Source organism: Bos taurus, chromosome 1, assembly GCF_002263795.3.
Source record: "Bos taurus isolate L1 Dominette 01449 registration number 42190680 breed Hereford chromosome 1, ARS-UCD2.0, whole genome shotgun sequence".
NCBI lineage: Eukaryota > Metazoa > Chordata > Mammalia > Artiodactyla > Bovidae > Bos > Bos taurus.
In genome coordinates this window covers 56378782-56400257 of record NC_037328.1, presented here as the reverse complement: position 1 = coordinate 56400257, position 21476 = coordinate 56378782, and the positions used below count along the sequence as shown (strand labels likewise).

General features: G+C 38.5%; 1 protein-coding gene across 2 annotated transcripts in view; it reads right to left on the bottom strand.

The window, feature by feature from the left end:
* Nucleotides 1–21476, bottom strand: part of CD96 (CD96 molecule) — a 96639-nt gene that overhangs the window by 2603 nt on the left and 72560 nt on the right. The window contains exons 9-12 of one of the 2 annotated variants that reach the window (XM_024976461.2): nucleotides 15338–15415; nucleotides 14745–14816; nucleotides 3835–3897; nucleotides 2994–3077 (exon numbers count right to left, since the gene is read on the bottom strand). In XM_024976461.2, the coding sequence (XP_024832229.1) occupies nucleotides 2994–3077; nucleotides 3835–3897; nucleotides 14745–14816; nucleotides 15338–15415 (297 nt within the window). 2 annotated transcript variants of the gene reach the window in all.

Here is a 21476-nt window from a genome sequence, read left to right as displayed (position 1 = left end):
CTCATATCGTTTTTGCACTTATACACTTGCATTTCTTTTTTTCTTTTTTTTTTTTTTTAACATGAATGCCTTTCTTGTTAGAATGTTCCAGACCTAATCTTTTCTTTTCTTTCACTTTCTCAAGGCCCTGGACAATTCCTGGCACAGGGTGGCCAATGAAATGTGATTTATAAGAGGAAAGGAGTTTGGGGGAGAGTGGACACCTGTGTGGTATGGCTGAATGTATGGCTGAATCCCTTTTCAGTCCACCTGAAATTATCACATTGTTAATTGGCTATACTCTGATATAAAATAAAAAATTTAAAAAAGAATGAACACATAAAACTGCTAATCTGTAAATTTGTTTTCCAAATTCACTCCAGTAAAGTAAAAGTTTTATGTGTGAAATACTGGTCTATCTTTAAATTCTTTTTCTTTAAGGAGTCATTAAAATGCTTTACGAAATATTAATGTGTTAGGAGGAGGAATAAAAAGTAAAAGGCATTATAACACTCTAAAGGTCTGAAAGTACGAAGCTGAGAAGGCCAGAGGCAATATAAATACAATATTCTGGACTGTCTTACTTTTTCTGTAACATGAAGGAAAAATTAAGTAAATAAACTCTCTTAGGAAATAAGATTGTCTGGTTCTGCCTGGCAGAAAATGAAAGGGAATGTTTATAATTGTATAGTTACTTAATTTTTTCCTTTTAAAAAGTGTTTTATGCTCATGTTAAAAATTCAAACAGTACAGAAATATAAACTACAGTGAAAAGGAAGTATCCTTAATTCTTCAAATGCCAGCTACCCACACTAGAGGTTATAACTTTTAATAGTCAATTATGTGAACTATTTAATAGTTAATTCCTATCAGAAATTTTTAATGCAAATATAAGCAAATATAGGTACCGTGAATATATATCCTTTCATATTACAAATGGGGGCATACTGTACATACTGCTCTGTTCTTGGTTTCTTTCTCAAACAAAAATCTTGGAATGTTTTTCACAGAAGTGCATAGAAGTTTACCTCATTTGATTAAATGACTGGATGGTTCCCCAGTGTGTGGATCTACTGTAGGTTATTTAATTGGCCTTAATGTTGGATGGTTAAATTGTTTCCAGGCTTTTCTTATTTCTAATAACACTACAGTGAAATTCCTTATACATTATAGATAGATCTTTAGCTCTTCAGATTACAGAAATCATTTGGGCAAAAGCACATTTTTGCTTTTTTTAATTATTAATAAAAGAATATTTTCATTATTTTAAATAGATTATAAACCACGTGTAGACTTTTTAAATTCATTTGATTGCTTCAGATTTATTACACTGCTTTTCATTAAGTGAAGTCTCAAAAAAATAAAACACACACAAGCCAAAAAATCTGGATTTAAAATATTTGTTACCACATCTTTTTTATATTTTACATAGTTTGGGCGGCAGCCATACGATTCTGTCATAACACTGATCACCAGCGCTGAAGATTTTTCCTCTTACAACACATATCCAGGGATTGGAGGTCTTCCTGGTGCTCGTGTTACTTTAGTTTTGTCAGGCAGATGCTGACGGTACCCTGGAAGCTCACGCAGTCCTATACTAAGTAACCCTGTGGCTCGCTGATGCACAGAGGCTAGAGTTCACAGTAGTTCAAAGTACTAGAGTATCACGATCACAAAAGAAACAATTACACAGGAAATCAATTTAGGACTACACACAATTCTGTTTCAGTGAAATCAAGACTTACTTATTCTACACTGGCAATATGGTAGACTATAACATTTTACCTCCAAAGTTTCTGAGAAATGAAAGAACAACAGGTTTTAGATAGATCTTCTATCAATGCTTACTAATTTTCTCCCAGCCAAATATAGAAAATGAGGCCATTGCCTTCAGCAATGTCCTGGTGGAAAAGCAGAGCTCCAATTTGCCCCAATTCTTCAAGTATGTAGTTCTTTTCCTTTTTAAATAATTTTATTTTTTTATTTTGGCTGCGCTGGGTCTTGGTTGCTGCACAGGCTTTTTTCTCTAGTTGCAAAGAGCGTGGGCTCCTCTTCGTTGTGGTGTGCAGGCTTCTCACTGTAGTGGCTCCTCTTGCTGCAGAGCACAGACTCTAGGGCTTGCAGGCTGCAGTACTTGCAGCACGTGGGTGATTCCACTATGGGGAATCAGTAGTTGCGACTCCCCAGCTCTAGAGCACAGGCTCAGCTAATTGTGGTTCACAGGCTGTGTTGCTCTGTGGCGTGTGGGATATTGACTAGGAATGGAACCTGTGTCTCCTGCATTGTCAGGTGGATTCTTCCACTGAGCCACCAGGGAAGTCGTAGGTAGTTCTTTAGGGCACCAATAGTTAAAGATGTTGGTAGGATGTCAGTTTGTAGCTCCACTGCCATGCTGTGTGCAGGATGGATGATGCACCAGTGACTGAGGGCTATATGAACTTCAATATGAAATAAACTGAATCCCCAGGTAGAGTTCACCAGTTAAGTGAATATAAAGAGTTGATTATGCCTTGAATTTACAATCAAGATCTGCATTGGGAGGGTCATAACTTTATTGCAAACCTTGACCTCTTATGATAAAAAACAAGGATTATATTTAGCATTGACAAACTTTTATTCGTTGAATTATAGGAATACTCTTTGTTCCAACCATCAGACTATACTTTCATAAAGCTGAAATATCTCTCAGTACTTTTCACCTGGCTAATTCCTACTCATTCCAGATTTTATTTTAAATATATCCCCAGAGAATCCTTTCTAGTTCCCCAATTACAATCAGATCTTTCTGTTAGACTCTGACAACATCTTGCACTATATCATAGGATTTGTCGCAAATAAATTTAATTGCATGATTATTTATTTACTGTGTATCCTCTATAATAGATTATACTCTTCAGGAAGCCAGTGTTTTCAATATTCAACAGCTGTCACAGTGCCTGACAAGTGATAGGCATGCAATAAATATTTGTAGAGCAAATAAAACATAAAATTTTTAAAAATGGCAAATGACTCACCAGTGATGTGATTATTTTTAGTAGATACATTGGCAGTTGTGGGAACTTCTGAAGATGCTCTGGTTGTGCTAGTGAAGATGTCACCTAGGGATACAGAGGAAATATCTGAAGTAATCCTAAGGACCATTTCCATCTGGTCAAAAGTTGTAAAATGATGATTGGACTTCACTTGCTATTAGAAAGAGCTCATCTGAATGGCTCAAATGCTCCTAAAATACTAATATTATATGTAAAGTTTATTAAGGACCAATTTACGCAAGGTTAGTATCCTAGGATCTAATAGTTACCAAAGGAGTGAAGCTTCCTATGGATTTAAAGGAAAAAAAGAGAAACAATACAGCACATACAGTAAAATAATATCTGCTAAAGAATCTCCAGGAGAAAATGATTATGGGATAAGGTCTGAAGCTGGGGTCATGGAGAGAAGAGGTTTATCTCTAGTGCCCCAGGTTATTAGAGGTCTCCCCATTCTAATGTGTTTGATAAGGTTATTAAAAATTCCTGTGCAACATTTGGGTAGACAAATCCGTGTCGACAAATCATTCCATTTTACAATGGAAAATTAAAGCTTAAAGTGCATTTTAATGGATTTATTTGGTCCCAAAATGCATCTTGAAATAAAATAGAGGCAAATCTATGACTTTATCTCTAACTAACTTTTCTGAGTGACTGAGAAGAATTTTGCCTTCATTCACTGTCATTTTCATCTTCACTGTCATTTCCATCAAGATGCACTTTTAAATACCTGAGATAGGCTTTGTATCAGTTCTTTTCCAACTCTTCCCAAATAAAGCCGACTAATACCTTCCCTGACCCTCAAGACCCTCCTCTAAGTGCTCACCAGGAAGTGTTGAACCTGCACCCGAGGAGGGCGAACTGTTCGTTTCACTGGGCATCCATGGAGCTGCTAAAGGAAGAAGATATTGGAAAATTTATTGTCTCTTCTTGACCTTCAATTGAGTCTAATTATTATGAAAAAGGGATATTAATGAACATTTAAAGTAATTTCATCAAAGTACTCTGCAGCACACCTCAGAATGTCCCAAAATAAAGTGAGAGCTGAAGATGTGTCTAATAAGGAAGGTTTTGTTTTTTGTTTTAAAATTGTAATATAGTTGCTCTACAGTGTTGTATTATTTTCTGCTGTACAACGAAGTGAATCAGCTATATGTATACATATATTTCCTCCCTCTTGGATCTCCCTCCCACTCCATTCCTCATCCCAACTATCTAGGTCACCACAGAGCACCAAGCTGTGCTCTCTGCTCTGCATAGCAGGTTCCCCAAGGTTAGGCTGATTTTGTATGTAGCTATCTGATTTACACATGGCAGTGAACATACACTAATCTCAATATCCCAGTTCACCCCACCCCCCATCCCCATGTCCACACATCCATTCCCTATGTCTGGTATCTATCCCTGACTTGCAAATAGGTTCATCTGAACCACAGGGAAGTTTTATGATTATAGCCATTTAAAGCAGGAAAAAGAAAGGGAGGGAAAACACTAGAGCAGTTTCTCCAGCCACAGAAAGTGTGCTATGTCTGTCCCATAGATAAACTAAAAGAATGAGAGAGAAGGAAAGCCTGCGTGTGTTATGGCAGCCTCAGTCAAGAGAAGATGCCAACAGGACTTTGAAGACCTTGGTGAAACTTGCAAGAGTGAACAAAATAATTTGTACTTGTGGGTAAGATGACATTCTTGTTTGAGTATGAAAACTGAACCATATCTATAGTGAATTATGAGACCCCTGGGTTACAGCAGAGAAGGCAGTGGCACCCCACTCCGGTACTCTTGCCTGGAAAATCCCATGGACGGAGGAGCCTGGAAGGCCGCAGTCCATGGGGTCGCTGAGGGTCGGACATGACTGAGCAACTTCACTTTCACTTTTCACATTCCTGCATTGGAGAAGGAAATGGCAACCCACTCCAGTGTTCTTGCCTGGAGAATCCCAGGGATGGGGAGCCTGGTGGGCTGCCATCTATGGGGTTGCACAGAGTCAGACATGATTGAAGTGACTTAGCAGCAGCAGTGGGTTACAGGCCTTGCTGGCTGCTGGGTGAATCCTTTTGATCCACTCAGAGGCAAACCTTCCCCTTTAAATGGATGGTAGCAATTCCAGAAGCACATATGGCTTCTGAAATAGACCTATCAATTCATTTTATTTAGTTCTCCATCTTTGGCAGAAGAGTTCCACTTCTTGGCAGTCTCTACATGTCTGTATTTGATAACATGCCTATAATGTAATGTAAAGTAAAATAGCTACAGTAGTATATGGTTATAATCGGTAAAAAGATATTATACTCATTTATTTAAAACATTGGCATATGTGATTTTCTCAGTTGAATGCTTTCTTACATATCAAGACCAAAACAAGTAGACAAAGCCAAAACAAAATAAAACAAACATTAAAACCCCCGTTGGCCTGACCCTTTCTTGATTTCTCACTAGTTGCCAATGGCAGTTGCTGGTGCAGACAAAGGCATGTTACCAGGCCTTTCAGTAGAGCTGTAAGTCAGTGCTTTCTGGGGACTGCTCCCAGGACAGTCTGTCATAGCTACTCCACTTGGAATTTTCCCCAAGGTTAGGCTGATTTTGTATATAGCTATTTTGAATTTGTTGAGGTCAGGGAGAGGTTCTTGTCTTCAATATAGTTCTATGACCCTGTGCATGTGATCTTGATTACTTTTTGTTCTAGACAAAATGCTAAGATCTATAGATGACAATGGACTGGGTACTTTTTAACACTGAGGTTTAATGTTTAAGCCATTAAGCTAGGAGTTTATTGACAATGAGCAAAAATCAACTAAAAAGAAACGGGAACCAAGCCTGGGTTTAGGTAAAATTATGAAGAAGGCAGTTTGTTCTGAATAACCTAGCATTTTTTGTTGTTGTTGTTGTTTAATATGGAATCTCCTTTACTTCCTACTTTTAGGGCTTGATGCCTCTATTTCTTCCTTTCTTTAACTTTTTAATGCACGGTATGTGGGCTCTTAGTTCCCTGATAAGGAAATGAACCCACACCCCTGCATTGGAAGGGCAGAGTCTTAACCACTGGACCACCAAGGAAGTCCCAATGCCTCTACTTCTTTTCTCTTCAAAATCTGCTATCAAGAAAGGATGTGATAAATTCAATTATGCTAAGATACAAATGGTTTAACAAGTTCTATCACTTTGAGAGAAATGGGTATTTAAAAAAAGATTTTCTATTTTATGTTTATTATCAGTAAGTCAATACAGAACACTTGTAATGATCAGTGACATGTGGACAACAATAGTTTTTTTCATCAAATAGAGTGCCAGTCCTTTCTGTAAAATCAATATTGATTTTCTCCAAACAAAAGAACCAAGCATAATACAATTTCAGGAGATGTTAGTATCATTAGCATGATACATCCAACTTGCAAAAATGGCAATATTTAAAATGATGTAAATTATTTGACCATTTTATAAAACTTCCTTTTGGCCTTCTGAAAACTTTGCAAGTATAAAAAGATCTCAAAAAATGTGCAATAAAATTGAACTACAGGATGTTTAAGTGGGAAGGGGCATGGGTAAACCTCTGGCTGATTCATGTTGACATTTGGTAGAAACGAATGTAACACTGCAAAGAAATTATCTTTCAATTAAAAATAATAAATAAAAAATTGAGCTATAAAAAATACACTTTGGAAACCTAGGGAGTTATTTTTCTGATTTTGTCTGAGATTTTTCAAAATCTGTTAAAAAAAAAGTGGAAACTATTTTTTTTAATTTTATTTTATTTTTAAACTTTACAATATTGTATTAGTTTTGCCAAATATCGAAATGAATCCACCACAGGTATACCTGTGTTCCCCTTCCTGAACCCTCCTCCCTCCTCCCTCCCCATACCCTCCCTCTGGGTCGTCCCAGTGTACCAGCCCGAAGCATCCAGTATCGTGCATCAAACCTGGATTGGCGACTCGTTTCATACATGATATTATACATGTTTAAATGCCATTCTCCCAAATCTCCCCACCCTCTCCCTCTCCCACAGAGTCCATAAGATTGATCTATACATCAGTGTCTCTTTTGCTGTCTCGTACACAGGGTTATTGTTACCATCTTTCTAAATTCCATATATATGCGTTAGTATACTGTATTGGTGTTTTTCTTTCTGGCTTACTTCACTCTGTATAATAGGTTCCAGTTTCATCCATCTCATTAGAACTGATTCAAATGTATTCTTTTCAATGGCTGAGTAATACTCCATTGTGTATGGAAACTGTTGAAAGAGGTGAAAAAGAGGAGTTTCCAGTTGATAGATTTAACATGTCTGACAATATATAAGTAATGTAAAGGAAAAACTTAAGGAACAAGAATATATCATAGTTGAGTCTTTGAGCAAGATGAAGCGATAGCAGATCTTGTATCAGCTGCTTCCACAGGAGAGAGGTCTTCCTGCAGAATGCCTGTTTACAGAATCCTCAGTAAGACAGAGCTGGCCATTTCCAGTGATTTATCTTTCACTAAAGAATACTTTTTCTAAAAGCTCAACTAATGTATATTTAGATATCCATTTTTAGGATGTGTTAAACACTGGCTACACTCCATCTGCCGTCCTTAAGTCTCTCCTTGGGTATCTCTCAGCAGAGTTAAATTACTGTTGTTTTCTAACTGATTGAAATATTCTGTGTTCTCGAGGTATCATCTCATTTGTTAAATATATAAGTTAATTCTCCTTTAAGTCCTTTGGGAACATTTTCATCTACATCTAAGAATGAACGCTACTTTGACATTTGGATGATAAACATGAGCTCGATGGATAATGTCCTCTCGTACATCACCATTATCAACCAAAAATATGAACATAGGGATACTGTGTTGTTCAGATCAGATCAGTTGCTCAGTTGTGTCCGACTCTTTGCGACCCCATGAATCACAGCACGCCAGGCCTCCCTGTCCATCACCAACTCCTGGAGTTCACCCAGACTCATGGCCATCGAGTCAGTGATGCCATCCAGCCATCTCATCCTCTGTCGTCCCCTTCTCCTCCTGCCCCCAATCCCTCCCAGCAGCAGAGTCTTTTCCAATGAGTCAACTCTTCTCATGAGGTGGCCAAAGTACTGGAGTTTCAGCTTTAGCATCATTCCTTCCAAAGAGATCCCAGGGCTGATCTCCTTCAGAATGGACTGGTTGGATCTCCTTGCAGTCCAAGGGACTCTCAAGAGTCTTCTCCAACACCACAGTTCAAAGGCATCAATTCTTCGGTGCTCAGCCTTCTTCACAGTCCAACTCTCACATCCATACATGACCACAGGAAAAACCGTAGCCTTGACTAGACGAACCTTTGTTGGCAAAGTAATGTCTCTGCTTTTGAATATGCTATCTAGGTTGGTCATAACTTTCCTTCCAAGGAGTAAGCGTCTTTTAATTTCATGGCTGCAGTCACCATCTGTAGTGATTTTGGAGCCCAGAAAAATAAAGTCTGACACTGTTTCTACTGTTTCCCCATCTATTTCCCATGAAGTGGTGAGACCAGATGCCATGATCTTCGTTTTCTGAATGTTGAGCTTTAAGCCAACTTTTTCACTCTCCACTTTCACTTTCATCAAGAGGCTTTTGAGGTCCTCTTCACTTTCTGCCATAAAGGTGGTGTCATCTGCATATCTGAGGTTATTGATATTTCTCCCAGCAATCTGAGTTTCTCAAATAAATTTTTATATCCTTCCTTCAGCATAGCATCAATTTCTTCCACAGTTCTTTTAAATTTAGCTTTTGATAAAATAAACATTATTTGACAAGGAGACTACGTTACTTAGCATACCATTCTACCATAAAAGGGTACTTCTCTTCTATAGTAAAAACAAGATCAACTTTGATAGTATTGTCTTTTTCCTGAGTTGCAATAACATTTTTTGACATTCATCTGTAACCAGCTTACAGTTCTCAATAATATTATGACATGTTAGGCATCTTTCCTTTTGCAGGAAGATCTATTTTGTGTCATATTAAAGCCCAAGATTATCTGGTTTGGCAGACCCTCTTCTGACAACATCACAGATAATTTCTGTTACTCTTTTGGGGTTCTTGAGGCAACGTGAACGTCTCTAAAACTCTGGCATAATTTTTATATGTACAGACTTTCTACTGGGTAACCAACCTTCCTTAAGACATTCTGACTTCTGCCCTTACTTTTGTCCTTAGAGCAAAGGCATAGGGTGGCAAGCAATAGCCACAGAATCAAGGCTATGACATAGAGACCTCACTGATCTTGGTCTTCTGCCCTATCTTTTTCTTCAGGGTACTGGGTCAGCATCACCCCTTCCATCAGATGCAGTGGGCACCAGCTACTTACTGTCCACTCTTGCCATGATCACTTAATCTATAAATGGGACCCTTATGCTCTTCCTGACCACAAAACAAACATGATACTCACAAGCTTTGGAAGTGTGGGGCTTGTGTACTAACAGTGTAGAAATCCATGGAATCCCCATGGTATTTTAACGAAGGAGAGAATTTTAAATCAGAGGAATAAATCTATAATTTGAGGCTGACTTAATGAGGAATTAGGTGACAGAACGGGAGCAGAACAGTGTTTTAGAGAAGAGAAAATGGAAAGAGTTGTGACCTGAGGCATGTAAGATTTTTAGAATTTGAGGGTAAGAATGGTGAGTTTATTACTCAAAGAGTCAGCATCCTGACCAACAGGGAACAGAGGGGCTGAAGAGATCCTGGTGCAGCCTGCGATAGGACCCAGCATTGTTGTAGGTCCTGGCTTTGCTGGGTCCCTCCCATTGATCCTCAGCTCCTTAGTTCCAGCTTTTATATCACACTCTGCCTATAAAAAGTAGAGGGGTTCTCATGAAATTATTACCAGGAGTCTGAGGAGAAATAGCCAGGACCGGGGGCAGGATAAGCAGTACAATTGTAAGAGTTAAGAAGAGCTATGGCTAATTCATGTTGATGTTTGGCAGAACTAACACAATTCTGTAAAACAATTATATTTCTATTTACAAATAAATTTAAAATAAAAAGAGTTAAGAAGAGTATGTAAAATTTGAAGAATAAGGGATGCCAGGTTCAAAGAACAGAATGAAGACCTCATGTGAGAGCAATAAGAGGTATCCCGAGGCTTGTGTGTGTGTGTGCGCATGCATAAATAAACTTGATGATTTGATGATGGGTAAATTGGAGTGTTTAAGGACCCATGGAGACTCATATCATTTTTCTGCTTGTCTGAGACAGACTGATTTCAGAGTGGCTTCAGGCTCCACTGGGACAGATGGATGACTGAAAAACCCAGGGGGAAAAAAAAAGTAAGCTTCAATTTTCTGCTCCATGGCCTGATCACCTGAGTGTCAGGATGAAAATATGTCCCAGGACATTATTAAGGTCATACACTTCGGGTATTTAGAAGGTCAGTTTTGGTATCCCCATTTCATAGATGTTTACACTAAAACATGCATTCCTCTTCTAGACTGCAGGAACTGGGATAAAGATTCTAACATTCTTGATTTCCAGTTTAGACCTCTTCAAGTTAATAAATAACAAAATAACAACAAAAGAATATATTAAAACAAGTATGAGATTAGTGTAAATGCAATGTGCTCAGAATCTTCTAGTGGCATTTAATATATATGAACTAAACAAAGTGTATGTATAAGCAAATATCTCATAGAATGTGTTCACAAAGAGCAAGGGCCCTAGAAACACTGCTAGTGGGTTTATTTCACTAGAAATCGATCCATTATCATTCTTTTTCTGCCTCTGAGCATTTCATAAATCAATTGAAATAAACATATTGAAAGAAAAAATTCCCATTACCAATGCCTGCCACGAATCTTGCCAAATGCATCATCTAATATTAGATGTCATATTACAGTCCAATCCAAGGAGTAAAAACATGTTTCAAAAACAGTTTGGGAGTGAGCAATCAATATTAACTTGTTGGACCCTAATGTGTTTTTGTGAATGATTATAAATAGAGTAACTCACTGCAGGGAATTGTTTCTCTAAGCTTATAGATGAAAAATGGCAACCAGTTAACAAGATCTTCTTGCATAAGTAAGAAGGGAGTTTTCCCTGCCAGGAAAAAATTGTTTGCTGGGTTTTAGAGTCCCTTCCTAGATTTCACAATTTCTAAGGCTATTTTTATGATAAGAATGATAAAGAGATGTCTAAGGAAAAATGAAGTTTTCAAGTGGGGAAGGAGAGAAACTGTGAAGGATTACAATAGTTTATTTCATTATGAACTCTATTAAAAAGAATAAAAATATTCCTGTGTAAATTAGGAAGCACTTTCAAATAAGACCCTTTCAATTTTCTAGTTTCTAGGGCAAAAAGTACCTTGGGTGGTCTCTGTACTGTATACTGTTGTGATGCACTGGATGAAGAGGATTTTAGTATGGGCACAGATGCTAATGTAATAATTTAAATAAAGCAATAAGTGAAAAATTCAAAACCTCCAATTAAGCAGATCATTTCTTCTCACTGTAGTACATACTGGCTATTGTTTTGTTTGGCTTCATAATATTCATTGAGTTGTTATCTCATCCTATTCCACATTCTCTTATTATTGAACATATTTTTCCTTAATAATTCTCCAACTCATACACAGATTTTGGAATTATATAAATAACATTATAAATGTTTACTTCCTCTCCTATCTTTTGTATGTCCATTCAAAAGCAAACATTGTCTGAATATTGTCTACATATTTTAAATTTTTATCAAATATTAAATCTAAGCCATATAGTATTTGGTTATATTAATACTTATTTTAAACCTAAATAGTATCACACTAAGCGAAGTAAGCTAGGCAGAGAAAGACAAACATCATATTATATTACTTTTATGTGGAATTAAAAGAATGATACAAATGAACTTATTTACAAAACAGAAATAGACTCACAGACATAGAAACTTATGGTTACCAAAGGGGAGGACAGGGAAGGGGTAAATTAGATTGGGGTTAAAATACACATTACTATATATAAAATAGATAATCAACAAAGGACCTACTGTATAGCAGAGGAAACTATACTCAATATTTTGTAATAACCTACAGTGAGAGAGAATGTAAAAAAAGAACATATATTTATGTATATGTATAAGTGAATCACTTTGCTGTACACTTGAAGCTAACACAACATTGTGAATCAACTATATTTCAAAACAAATGGAAAAAAAACTTTTTAAATTTAAAAAATAAATTTTACTTGAATTTATCATTCCATATATTGTCACTTGGCATTTACTTTTTTGATTCAACATAGTGCTAATAGAATTCATTCACGCTGCCATATGTGACTGACATTCACTCATTTTTCATTGTTGCATAGTATTTTATGATTATATTACAACTTACTTATCTACACTCCTAACTATAGATTATTTACAGTTTTATTTTTTGTTGTTATTATAAGCAGTGTTCCCCTCACCAACATTTGTATACAAATCTCCTGGACACATGTAATAGTTTATTTTTGGGGGAGGGTATTTATATAGGAGTGGGCTTCCCTGGTTAAGAATCTGCCTGCAGTGCAGCAGACGTGGGTTCGATCCCTAGGTCAGGAAGATTCCCTGGAGAAGGGAATGGCTACCCACTCTAGGATTCCTGCCTGGAGAATCCCATGGACACAGGAGCCTGGTGGGCTATGGTACATGGGGCTGAAACATGACTGAGTGACTAATACTTGAAGTAGAAGTGTTGGATTGTCTGGTATAAAACTCTTTAGCTATAAAAAATAATGCCTAAGTAGTCGAAAGAGATGGTAATAATTAATACTCTCACCAGCAACATATAACAAATTTCATTGATCTGCATCCTATACAACTCTCAGCAATTTCAGACTTGTTCATTTTTGCAAATTGGTTATGTATAAAATAACTTTCTGACTTTAGTCTTCACTGGCATGTCCTGATTGTTAGAGAGGCTTAGAATCTCTAAATGTTTTCTGGCTACTTGGATGTTGCCTTCTGTGATGTACCTATTTGTTCATTTCCTACTGCTTTTTGTCTTTTAAAAAACTGGTTTGTAGACGTTCTTAATATATTCTTGATTTAAAGTTTTGATCCTTTGTCAACTATACATTCTTGATCCTTTTTCAAACATGTGGCAAATATCTTCTCCCAGATTATAGCCTGCCTTTTTAAAAACTTTCTTGAAGGAGTCGTAAGGAAAAGAATTTTCTTAATTTAATTTTTCAGTCATTTTTATGTCTAGTGTTTCTTCTTTCCTCTGCCCTTCTCTAGCCCGAAGCTGGGAAGGAAATCACCCTGATTTTATTACATGTTTTAATATTTGGCTTTTTGACATAAATATTTTAAACTATATGGAGTTTATTTTTGTGTAATGTACATGGTGGGGGTGCATTTTAATGTGTTTTTCTTATTAAAAAAATCAGCATTCCTGGGTCCACTTGCTGAATGGTGCCTGCACAGCACTCTGGACACCACCTCTGACATACATCACGGTCATGCTGCCTGTGATCTTTTGTGTGCTTTTTCTCCTCTCCTGTGTGGTCTCTCTCTTCCTTTTCATTCTTGTATTTGGGTACTATGTTCACAGGTGTCTGTTATATTATCAACATATTTGTTGAGAGATATATATTATATTCAATTACAGAGGGTCATGCCTAGACTAATGATGAAAGTATCATGAACTGAAGATTATGATTAACCTAAATTTGTGAACCTGAGCTCCATCGAGCTCAAGCTCAGTCACTCAGTCGTGTCCGATGCATTGTGATCCCATGGACTATAGCTTGCCAGGCTCCTGTCCATTGACTTTTCCAGGCAAGAAGACTGGAGTGGGTTGCCATTTCCTACTCCAGGGGATCTTCCCAACACAGGGGTCAAACTTGTGTCTCTTTCATCTCCTGTATCAGCAGGCAGATTCTTTGCCACTGAGCCACCTGGGAAGCCTGAAGTCCATAAAAAAGATAAATAATGCTCAAAGATAAATATTATATAGGTTCCTTTTTCCTCTTTGATTTATTTCCTAAGGACAAGTTCCCATCAGTGAGATGACTGAGTCAGTGAGTATAAACGATGTTTGGAGGTTTTCAATGTATAATTTAAATGCTTTTTAAAAGGCACATGCACATTTACTCTGTGGCAAAGCGCCCAGGAATTAAATTCGGAGTCCTGAACCTGTGGTACCCAGGGGCTTCACTTCTCTTTGCTTCAGCCACATCCTTTGCCACTTAAGACCACACTCATCTTCGTCTTGACCACTAACAGGCAGTGAATTTCCTTTTTAGACCCTGTCAATACCTGCTGAGGCAGCATCAACAGACCCCGCTGCTACTTGGTCACATGGCAAGTAACAAACTATTTTTGTGCTTCACACTGAGCTTCTTTTTTTTCCTTTTTCTAGTGATATGCACATTCTAGAGAGTTCTCTTTTCCCCCAGATCTACTCATAGTTTGCTTTTTCATCTCCACTTTATTCAGATGTCACTTTGCTCAGGAGGGCCTTCCAAGACCACCTTAACTAGAAGGGCACTGCCCCCTCGCTCTTGGTTCTCGCTGTCTCCCTTCTCTGCTTCGTTTTCTCCATATCACTTTTCATTATTTGTCTGTCTCTCATCCACCTGATTGTGGAACTTAGACCTGTTTTGCTTACAGATATCCCCAGCATCCACAACAATGCTTTAAACATGGTCGATGCCTTGTAAACATTTGTTAATGCGATCATAAACAAAGCACACAGTAGTTGTTCAGTATATGTATTGGATAAATGAGTGAGGCCCGGAGGACTCCAGGGACTCACATTTCACTCACAGTGTTTGGCGTCTTTCCCACTGGAAGTCCAGGAGTAGTTGAAGCCTCGGGTAGGCACATCGGAATTACTGGCTGAAAGACAAAAATCTCACAATTCTATTTTCTAATAAAGTTGTAATTTAATTTTACTTTGATGTGCTGAATTTTTAGTCTGTATGACTTCTGGGAAATCTGAAATTGAAAATAATGCTTCCTGACACAGAGAACGCTAGCTGGCTTGTGTTAAGCTAAAGTCTGTAGTTTATGTTTAATGCCCAAAGAAAGCAGAGATTTTCTTTTTTTTTTTCTCTTCTTGTCACCAACTCAGATCACTGGGAGTACTCTCACAATTACTTTAATATTACTCTTAAAATCCCATGACAAATGACAGGTACAATGGAATAACAAATCACCAATCCATATTTTTAAGATTATAGTAATTGTCACATCAATATATAGTCACTGGATTACAATTTCCCACAGAGTAACTCAAAAGCAAAATATCAACATAAAATGAAAAATGCAGTTTTCCCCCAAACCTCAATATTATAGCTGCAATAAAATCTGTGGTTGTATTGTTTCTTTGGAGTCACATGAGGAGTCTTGCTACTCACTTTGAACACTTGGAGGGATGACGTTTGAAGTTGATGTGCTCACATCTACATGGGCTGTTGATGATGGAGTTCGATAACCTATTTTGAAAACAAAATTTCCAAACTGTCATAGGAATTTACTTTCATATGTTTAAATGTGCCACTATACTTAAAAAAGGTGACATGTAGAACATGGAGTATTGGATTTAGAAAGAATCTTGCTGCTGCTGCTGCTGCTAAGTTGCTTCAGTCGTGTCCGACTCTGTGCGACCCCATAGACGGCAGCCCACCAGGCTCCCCCGTCCCTGGGATTCTCCAGGCAAGAGCACTGGAGTGGGTTGCCATTCCTTCTCCAATGCATGGAAGTGAAAAGTGAAAGGGAAGTCGCTCAGTTGTGTTCAACTCTAGCGACCCCATGGACTGCAGCCCACCAGGCTCCTCCGTCCATGGGATTTTCCAGGCAAGAGTACTGGAGTGGGGTGCCACTAAATCTTAGTGCACACATAGTCTGATGGCTTCATTTTATAAGTTATAGAGTCCAAAAGTTCTATGCTTGTGGTTGCACACCCAATGCTCAATATTATTTATTTTATATTAACCCAGTTCTCCTTAGTACAAGTGTATTACATTCATACTTTCAAAATATTTTATTTTAGTGTCTACTATGTGCAAGATGATTCACATGCAGTTTGAACAATGAAGACAAGATCTTCACCCTTATGGAACTTATCTTGTAGTGAATTTTCACAATTATATATAATTTTTTCACATATGAAATATGGTTTCACATTTACTTCAATTCTTAGCTTTCTAAATCATCTTAATCTTCATAAGCCATAATTTCCCATTTTTCCTCTTTCTTCCCTTCCCCCTGAAATGAAAGACTAATTCATTTTCATTTGAAAATACCTCTAGAGATAAAGCAAGGTAGATTGAAATACAAAAATACTCAACTATAGCCACTGAAACATGTTATGTCTCTTGGGAAGACAAATGTTTAATAGATTTTATTTCTATGTATTTCTCCTTTGCTCCAAAACATATTCATGGAGGCTTACATAAATATGCAAATACAAGAAGATAAAAGAAGTGGATAGAAAGGGAAAATAAGGGTAGGAAAAATAAAGTTAGATAAAGAATGTTGAGTGTTGTTAAAACCTAGCTGGGGATATTACATAATGTATTTCTTGATGTAATATTCTCTTAGATATGGACTGCACATTTGGTTAGAATGTTCTAGTAACAATGTTAAGAAATAAAGAGCATTTGTTATACCACTGATGAACATTATAAGATAAAAAACAATCAATTTTAAAGAAAATAACTGCTATTCTTTTTATTATGATTAGAAAGAATTTTCTCCCCAGTTTCTATAAAAAGGGTACTGTAAAATGTGTACAATATTCTCAATATCTTTACAGTATGGCAGCCAATATATTCTTTCACCCTCAAGCTTTAATTAGTAGTGAATAGCCTGGCAACTTCCCAGATATCTCAGTTCCTGGAAAGGGCATGCCTTAAATAGAAAACAAGGGTAATTGAATCTCTGAAAGAAGTATATATAAGATAAATAAATAAATTGGCATCGTGGCTCGTGTGTGTGTGTGTGTGTGAAGTCACTTCAGTCGTGTCCAACTCTATGCAACTTATGGACTGTAGCCTGCCAGGCTCCTCGGTCTATGGGATTCTCCAAGTAAGAATACTGGAGTGGGTTGCCATATCCTTCTCCAGGGAATCTTCCTGACCCAGGAATTGAACCCGCTTCTCCTATGTCTCCTACATTGGCAGGTGATTTCTTTACCATTAGCACCAGTTGTAGGTCACATAAGAGATGATCAACAAGCATCATTTTGCAACACAGCCTACCAATGAACACCAAAGACATACTACACCCCAGCTCTATGAATCAGTCAGACATGTTAGATGCTGTTTCAGATGATGCTATTTGAGGAAAAAAATGTGCAGCCAGCATCAGGATGGGCAGAAAAAAAGTCTTTTAAAGACAGGATACACACAGTTTCATTTATTCAACAAATACTTAGCGAGTTCCCACTGTGTACTAGCATTGAGGATAAAGTGCAGAAAAAGAGAATTTTTGCCCCTGCCCTCACGGAACATATAATTTAGTGAGAAAAAAGGTCATTGTGGCAGATTACTGGTTGATCACCAGACCCAGTTCTCTTCTTTCAGGCACAGAGAAACTACACTTCCCAGCCTCCTGTGCAGTTCGATGTGGTGGCCATGTATCAAGTCCCAGGCAATAGACTGTGAGTAAGAGTGATGGCTGTTGCTTCAAGGCTTGTCATATAAAAACATCCCACACACGATCCTACATGATCTTTCTTCATGAGCTATCCAGATATTATGATGCAGAGTGATTTGGAAGTCAGCATCACATGTAACAAAGCTGAAAGCCTGGGGTGTCAAATAACTGTGGAGCAGAGCACTCAGCTACTAGCTTGGCCTTATATTGACTCTGTTAGGATAAATAAATTTATATCAAGTATAAATGAAGAAATGCAATTTTGGAATTTGTTGTTATTGCAGGTTGTTTCCTTTCCCTCATAAAGAGTGAAAAAGAACTGCAGTATAAGATGGGAAGTACTCTGGTGGAAAAAATACACAGTGCTGTGAGATTCCAGAGGAGGAACGCATAACCAAGGCATGGAACTCAGGGAAGGTTTTCTGGAAGAAGTGACTTAACAACTAGGCTTGAAGACTGACAAGAATTAGCAAGACACAGAGAAAGAGAGCAATCAAGGAGCAGAATGCTCCAAGCAGTGTGGACAGAAAATGGAGGAGACAACTGAAGTCTGGTGAGAATATTGAAGGCACTCTGTGAGCAGTAAAGAGATGAGGATGAAGTAAGAAGTTACATCCTTAAAATTCCACAGAGGAATACTGTCCAGCTGGTCCTTACAAGATGCCATGCCCCAGGGTAAGTGGAAGGTGGCCTGGACTCTAGGGTGAAGGCTATAGGGAAGAAAAGAAGTGGGAAAGTTTCAAGTGTGGGCCCGACAGGGTTGGTACATAGCTGAATGTAGGAAATAAATAAAAGAGAGAAGTCAGAATAACTCCCAGTTTTCCAGCTTGGGCAGGTGTTTGGATCAAGGTGTCGTTATCTGAGCAAATAAACAGGAAAAATAACCTTGGAAGGCCCGGAGGTACAAAAATGAAATAAAATTTGGACAGATTGATTTTGACTGCATATGAGATATCATCTTCCAGCAGAGAGCTGGTCATGTGAGTCTGAATCTTAGGAGTGAAATTAGGTTGCAAATGAATATTTGTGAGACATCAGTGTGTAGACAGTAATTGGAGTAACTGAGAGCTCCAAGGAGGATGGGTCCTGGGAGAAGACAGAGCCTAAGATGGAATGATGGGGAAAACTTTCATGTAACATACTGGCAGGAGAAAGGGAGATTGAGAAGGAGGAGCCAGGGAGGCTGCAAGAAAGTCAGGGGCTACATTATTAGAGAAGCCAAGGTGACGGAGGATTTCCAAAAGCAGGGCCAGTCAGCCCAACTCAGCAAATATTTGTGAGGGAAGACTATGTGCCAGATGTTGGGTCAATGCAGTCAAATGCTGCCAAGAAAACAGATTTCCATCTGGCTCCTAACTGCTAGGAAGCCATTGCATTAGACACATGATACTGCATCCAGAGTCTACGAGACAGTTTTGCAAATCATTTGGAGATTTGTAGCTTAGCTATTAAAAGCATCAATTCCAGAACCAGATAACACGAACTGAAGCCTGCCTTAGTTCGAAGTTAGATGTGTGATCTTGGTAGAATCTACTGACCTTTCTCTCTTTCTCAAATTCCTCACATGTAAAATAACAGTACTTTTCTATAGGGTGAGTGTATAAAGTACTTAGAAGAATGCCTGGCATGAGGTAAGGGCTAAAAAGTAATCTTAGAAGCTATACAACAGCTCATCTGCAGTTTAGCTCAGGTGTTGAAAACACAAGCATATCGTAACAATAGATGACTTGAATCTCCTGATGAGTTCTACCATTGCTCCCATTTCCCCAGTCCTTCTAGAAGGGGGCTGATGTGAGGTAACCAATCCTTCCTTCCCTAGGCTGGCCCAAGTCAAGAACTACATTCCAAAAGGCTGTACCAGAAAACGGCTACCTGTCCGGGGAGAAGAGAACGGCAGCCTACTGGGCACTAGTTCTATGATGGAGCAGTCATTTCTCCTGGCAGAGTCACCTGCAACTCTCCTCTTCCACCTCACTGAGCCCCTAGTGGTTTCACATACCTGTGAAGTCATTGTAACGTCTACCTCATTGCCTTCCACCACTCATCAAGTGATAGGAAAAAAACACACCAAAAGACTGCTTACAGGATACATGAAGTATTTGCAGAGTAAGCTCAGATTGTCTCAAACTGAGTATTGGGATCACATTTCTGGACACATAGGGAACTGAGCACTGGCATTCACCCACTGGCCAATCCTGACAAGGTTGCTGGGGAGGTCAGTCACTTCACTCCCCATGAACTTTCTGCTGACTGTGCTCCACCGCGCCCTCTAGTGGACTTATCAGGAAGTCTCTGCATGAAGAGCAGCTGTGCGTCTCCTCCACAACTTGTTCAGTCACCTGAGTTGTGTGCGAATCTGTAACCTCACGGATGGCAGCACGTCAGGCTTTCCTGTCCATCACCAACTTCCAGAGCTTACTCAAAGTCATGGTCCATCGACTCGGTGATTCCATCCAACCATCTCATCCTCTGTTGTCCCCTTCTCCTCCCGCCTTCGATTATTTCCAGCATCAGGGTCTTTTCAAATGAGTCAGCTCTTCGCATCAGGTGGCCAGAGTATTAGAGTTTCAGCTTCAGCATCAGTCCTTCCAATGAATAGTCAGGGTTCATTTCCTTTAGGACTGACTGGTTTGAACTCCTTGCAGTCCATGGGACTCTCAAGAGTATTCTCCAACACCACAGTTCAAAACCATCAATTTTTCAGCACTCAGCTTTCTTTATGGTCCAACTCTCATATCCATACACGACTACTGTAAAACCATAGCTCTGACTATGCAGAATTTTGTAGGCAAAGTGATGTCTCCACTTTTTAATATGCTGTCTAGGTTTGTCACAGCTTTTCTTCCAAGGAGCGTCTTTTAATTTCATGGCTCCACAACTGGTTCATCATGATTTTATGAACCTATGGATCAAAGAGTGAATTTGAATTTCTCTCTCATCAAGATGGCTTTATCTTTGTCCTCTTTGCAGTAATTTCTTCAGTTATCTATTTTTAAAATTTTGTGTGATTATGTGTTTTCCTTGGTGGCTCAGTGATAAAGAATCTGCCTGCCAATGCAGGAGACCCAGGTTTAGGGAAGAGCCACTAGAGAAGGAAATGACAACCCTCTTCAGTATTCTTGCCTGGGAAATCCCATGGGCAGAGGAGCCTGGCGTGCTACAGTCCATAGGGTCACAAAAAGTCAGATGCAACTTAGCAACAGACTTTTTTTTTTTCATAACCATACAAAACAAGGTAAAAAATACAGAGAAGTAAATAACTAGCTATAAGTAATCATTGGCTACTGTGGGATACTGAAAGATATGATGTGCTTCTGCTCCTCCTAATTACTATAGGAAGAAAAGGTAAAAGAGGAAATGGGGAGGGGAAAGGAAAAACAAGAAAGATATCCATGTTTTAGACAATTCTCAGAAGGATGAGAAAAGAGTGATCCCTTTACTCTGGGACTCTGTTCCTTGCATGGGAAAACACATGGCTTTCATTGTCAGTCAGCAGTCTCTTATCTCCCCTCCCATGGACCAGCATCTTTTATTCATTCATTTATCCACTCTTCCTCCCTCCCTCTTTCTCTCCCTCTCATTCTGAGAGCTGACCTTCACAGTATTCACCAAGTGACTTAGTAAGTGAAGGCAGAAAGAAATGGCTTAAACATTGGTGATACGATCATAACAATGGTAATGACAATGAAGAAAAAGAATGAGGAAGCAATAATCAGAGAACTTTGTATTTTTTTTGTGAGAGCTTCCCTTGTGGCTTAGCTGGTAAAGAATCCAACTACAATGTGGGAGACCTGGATTTGATCCCTGGATTGGGAAGATCCCCTGGAGAAAGGAAAGGCTACCCACTCCAGTGTTCTGGCCTGGAGAATTCCATGGACTGCATAGTCCATGGGGTCG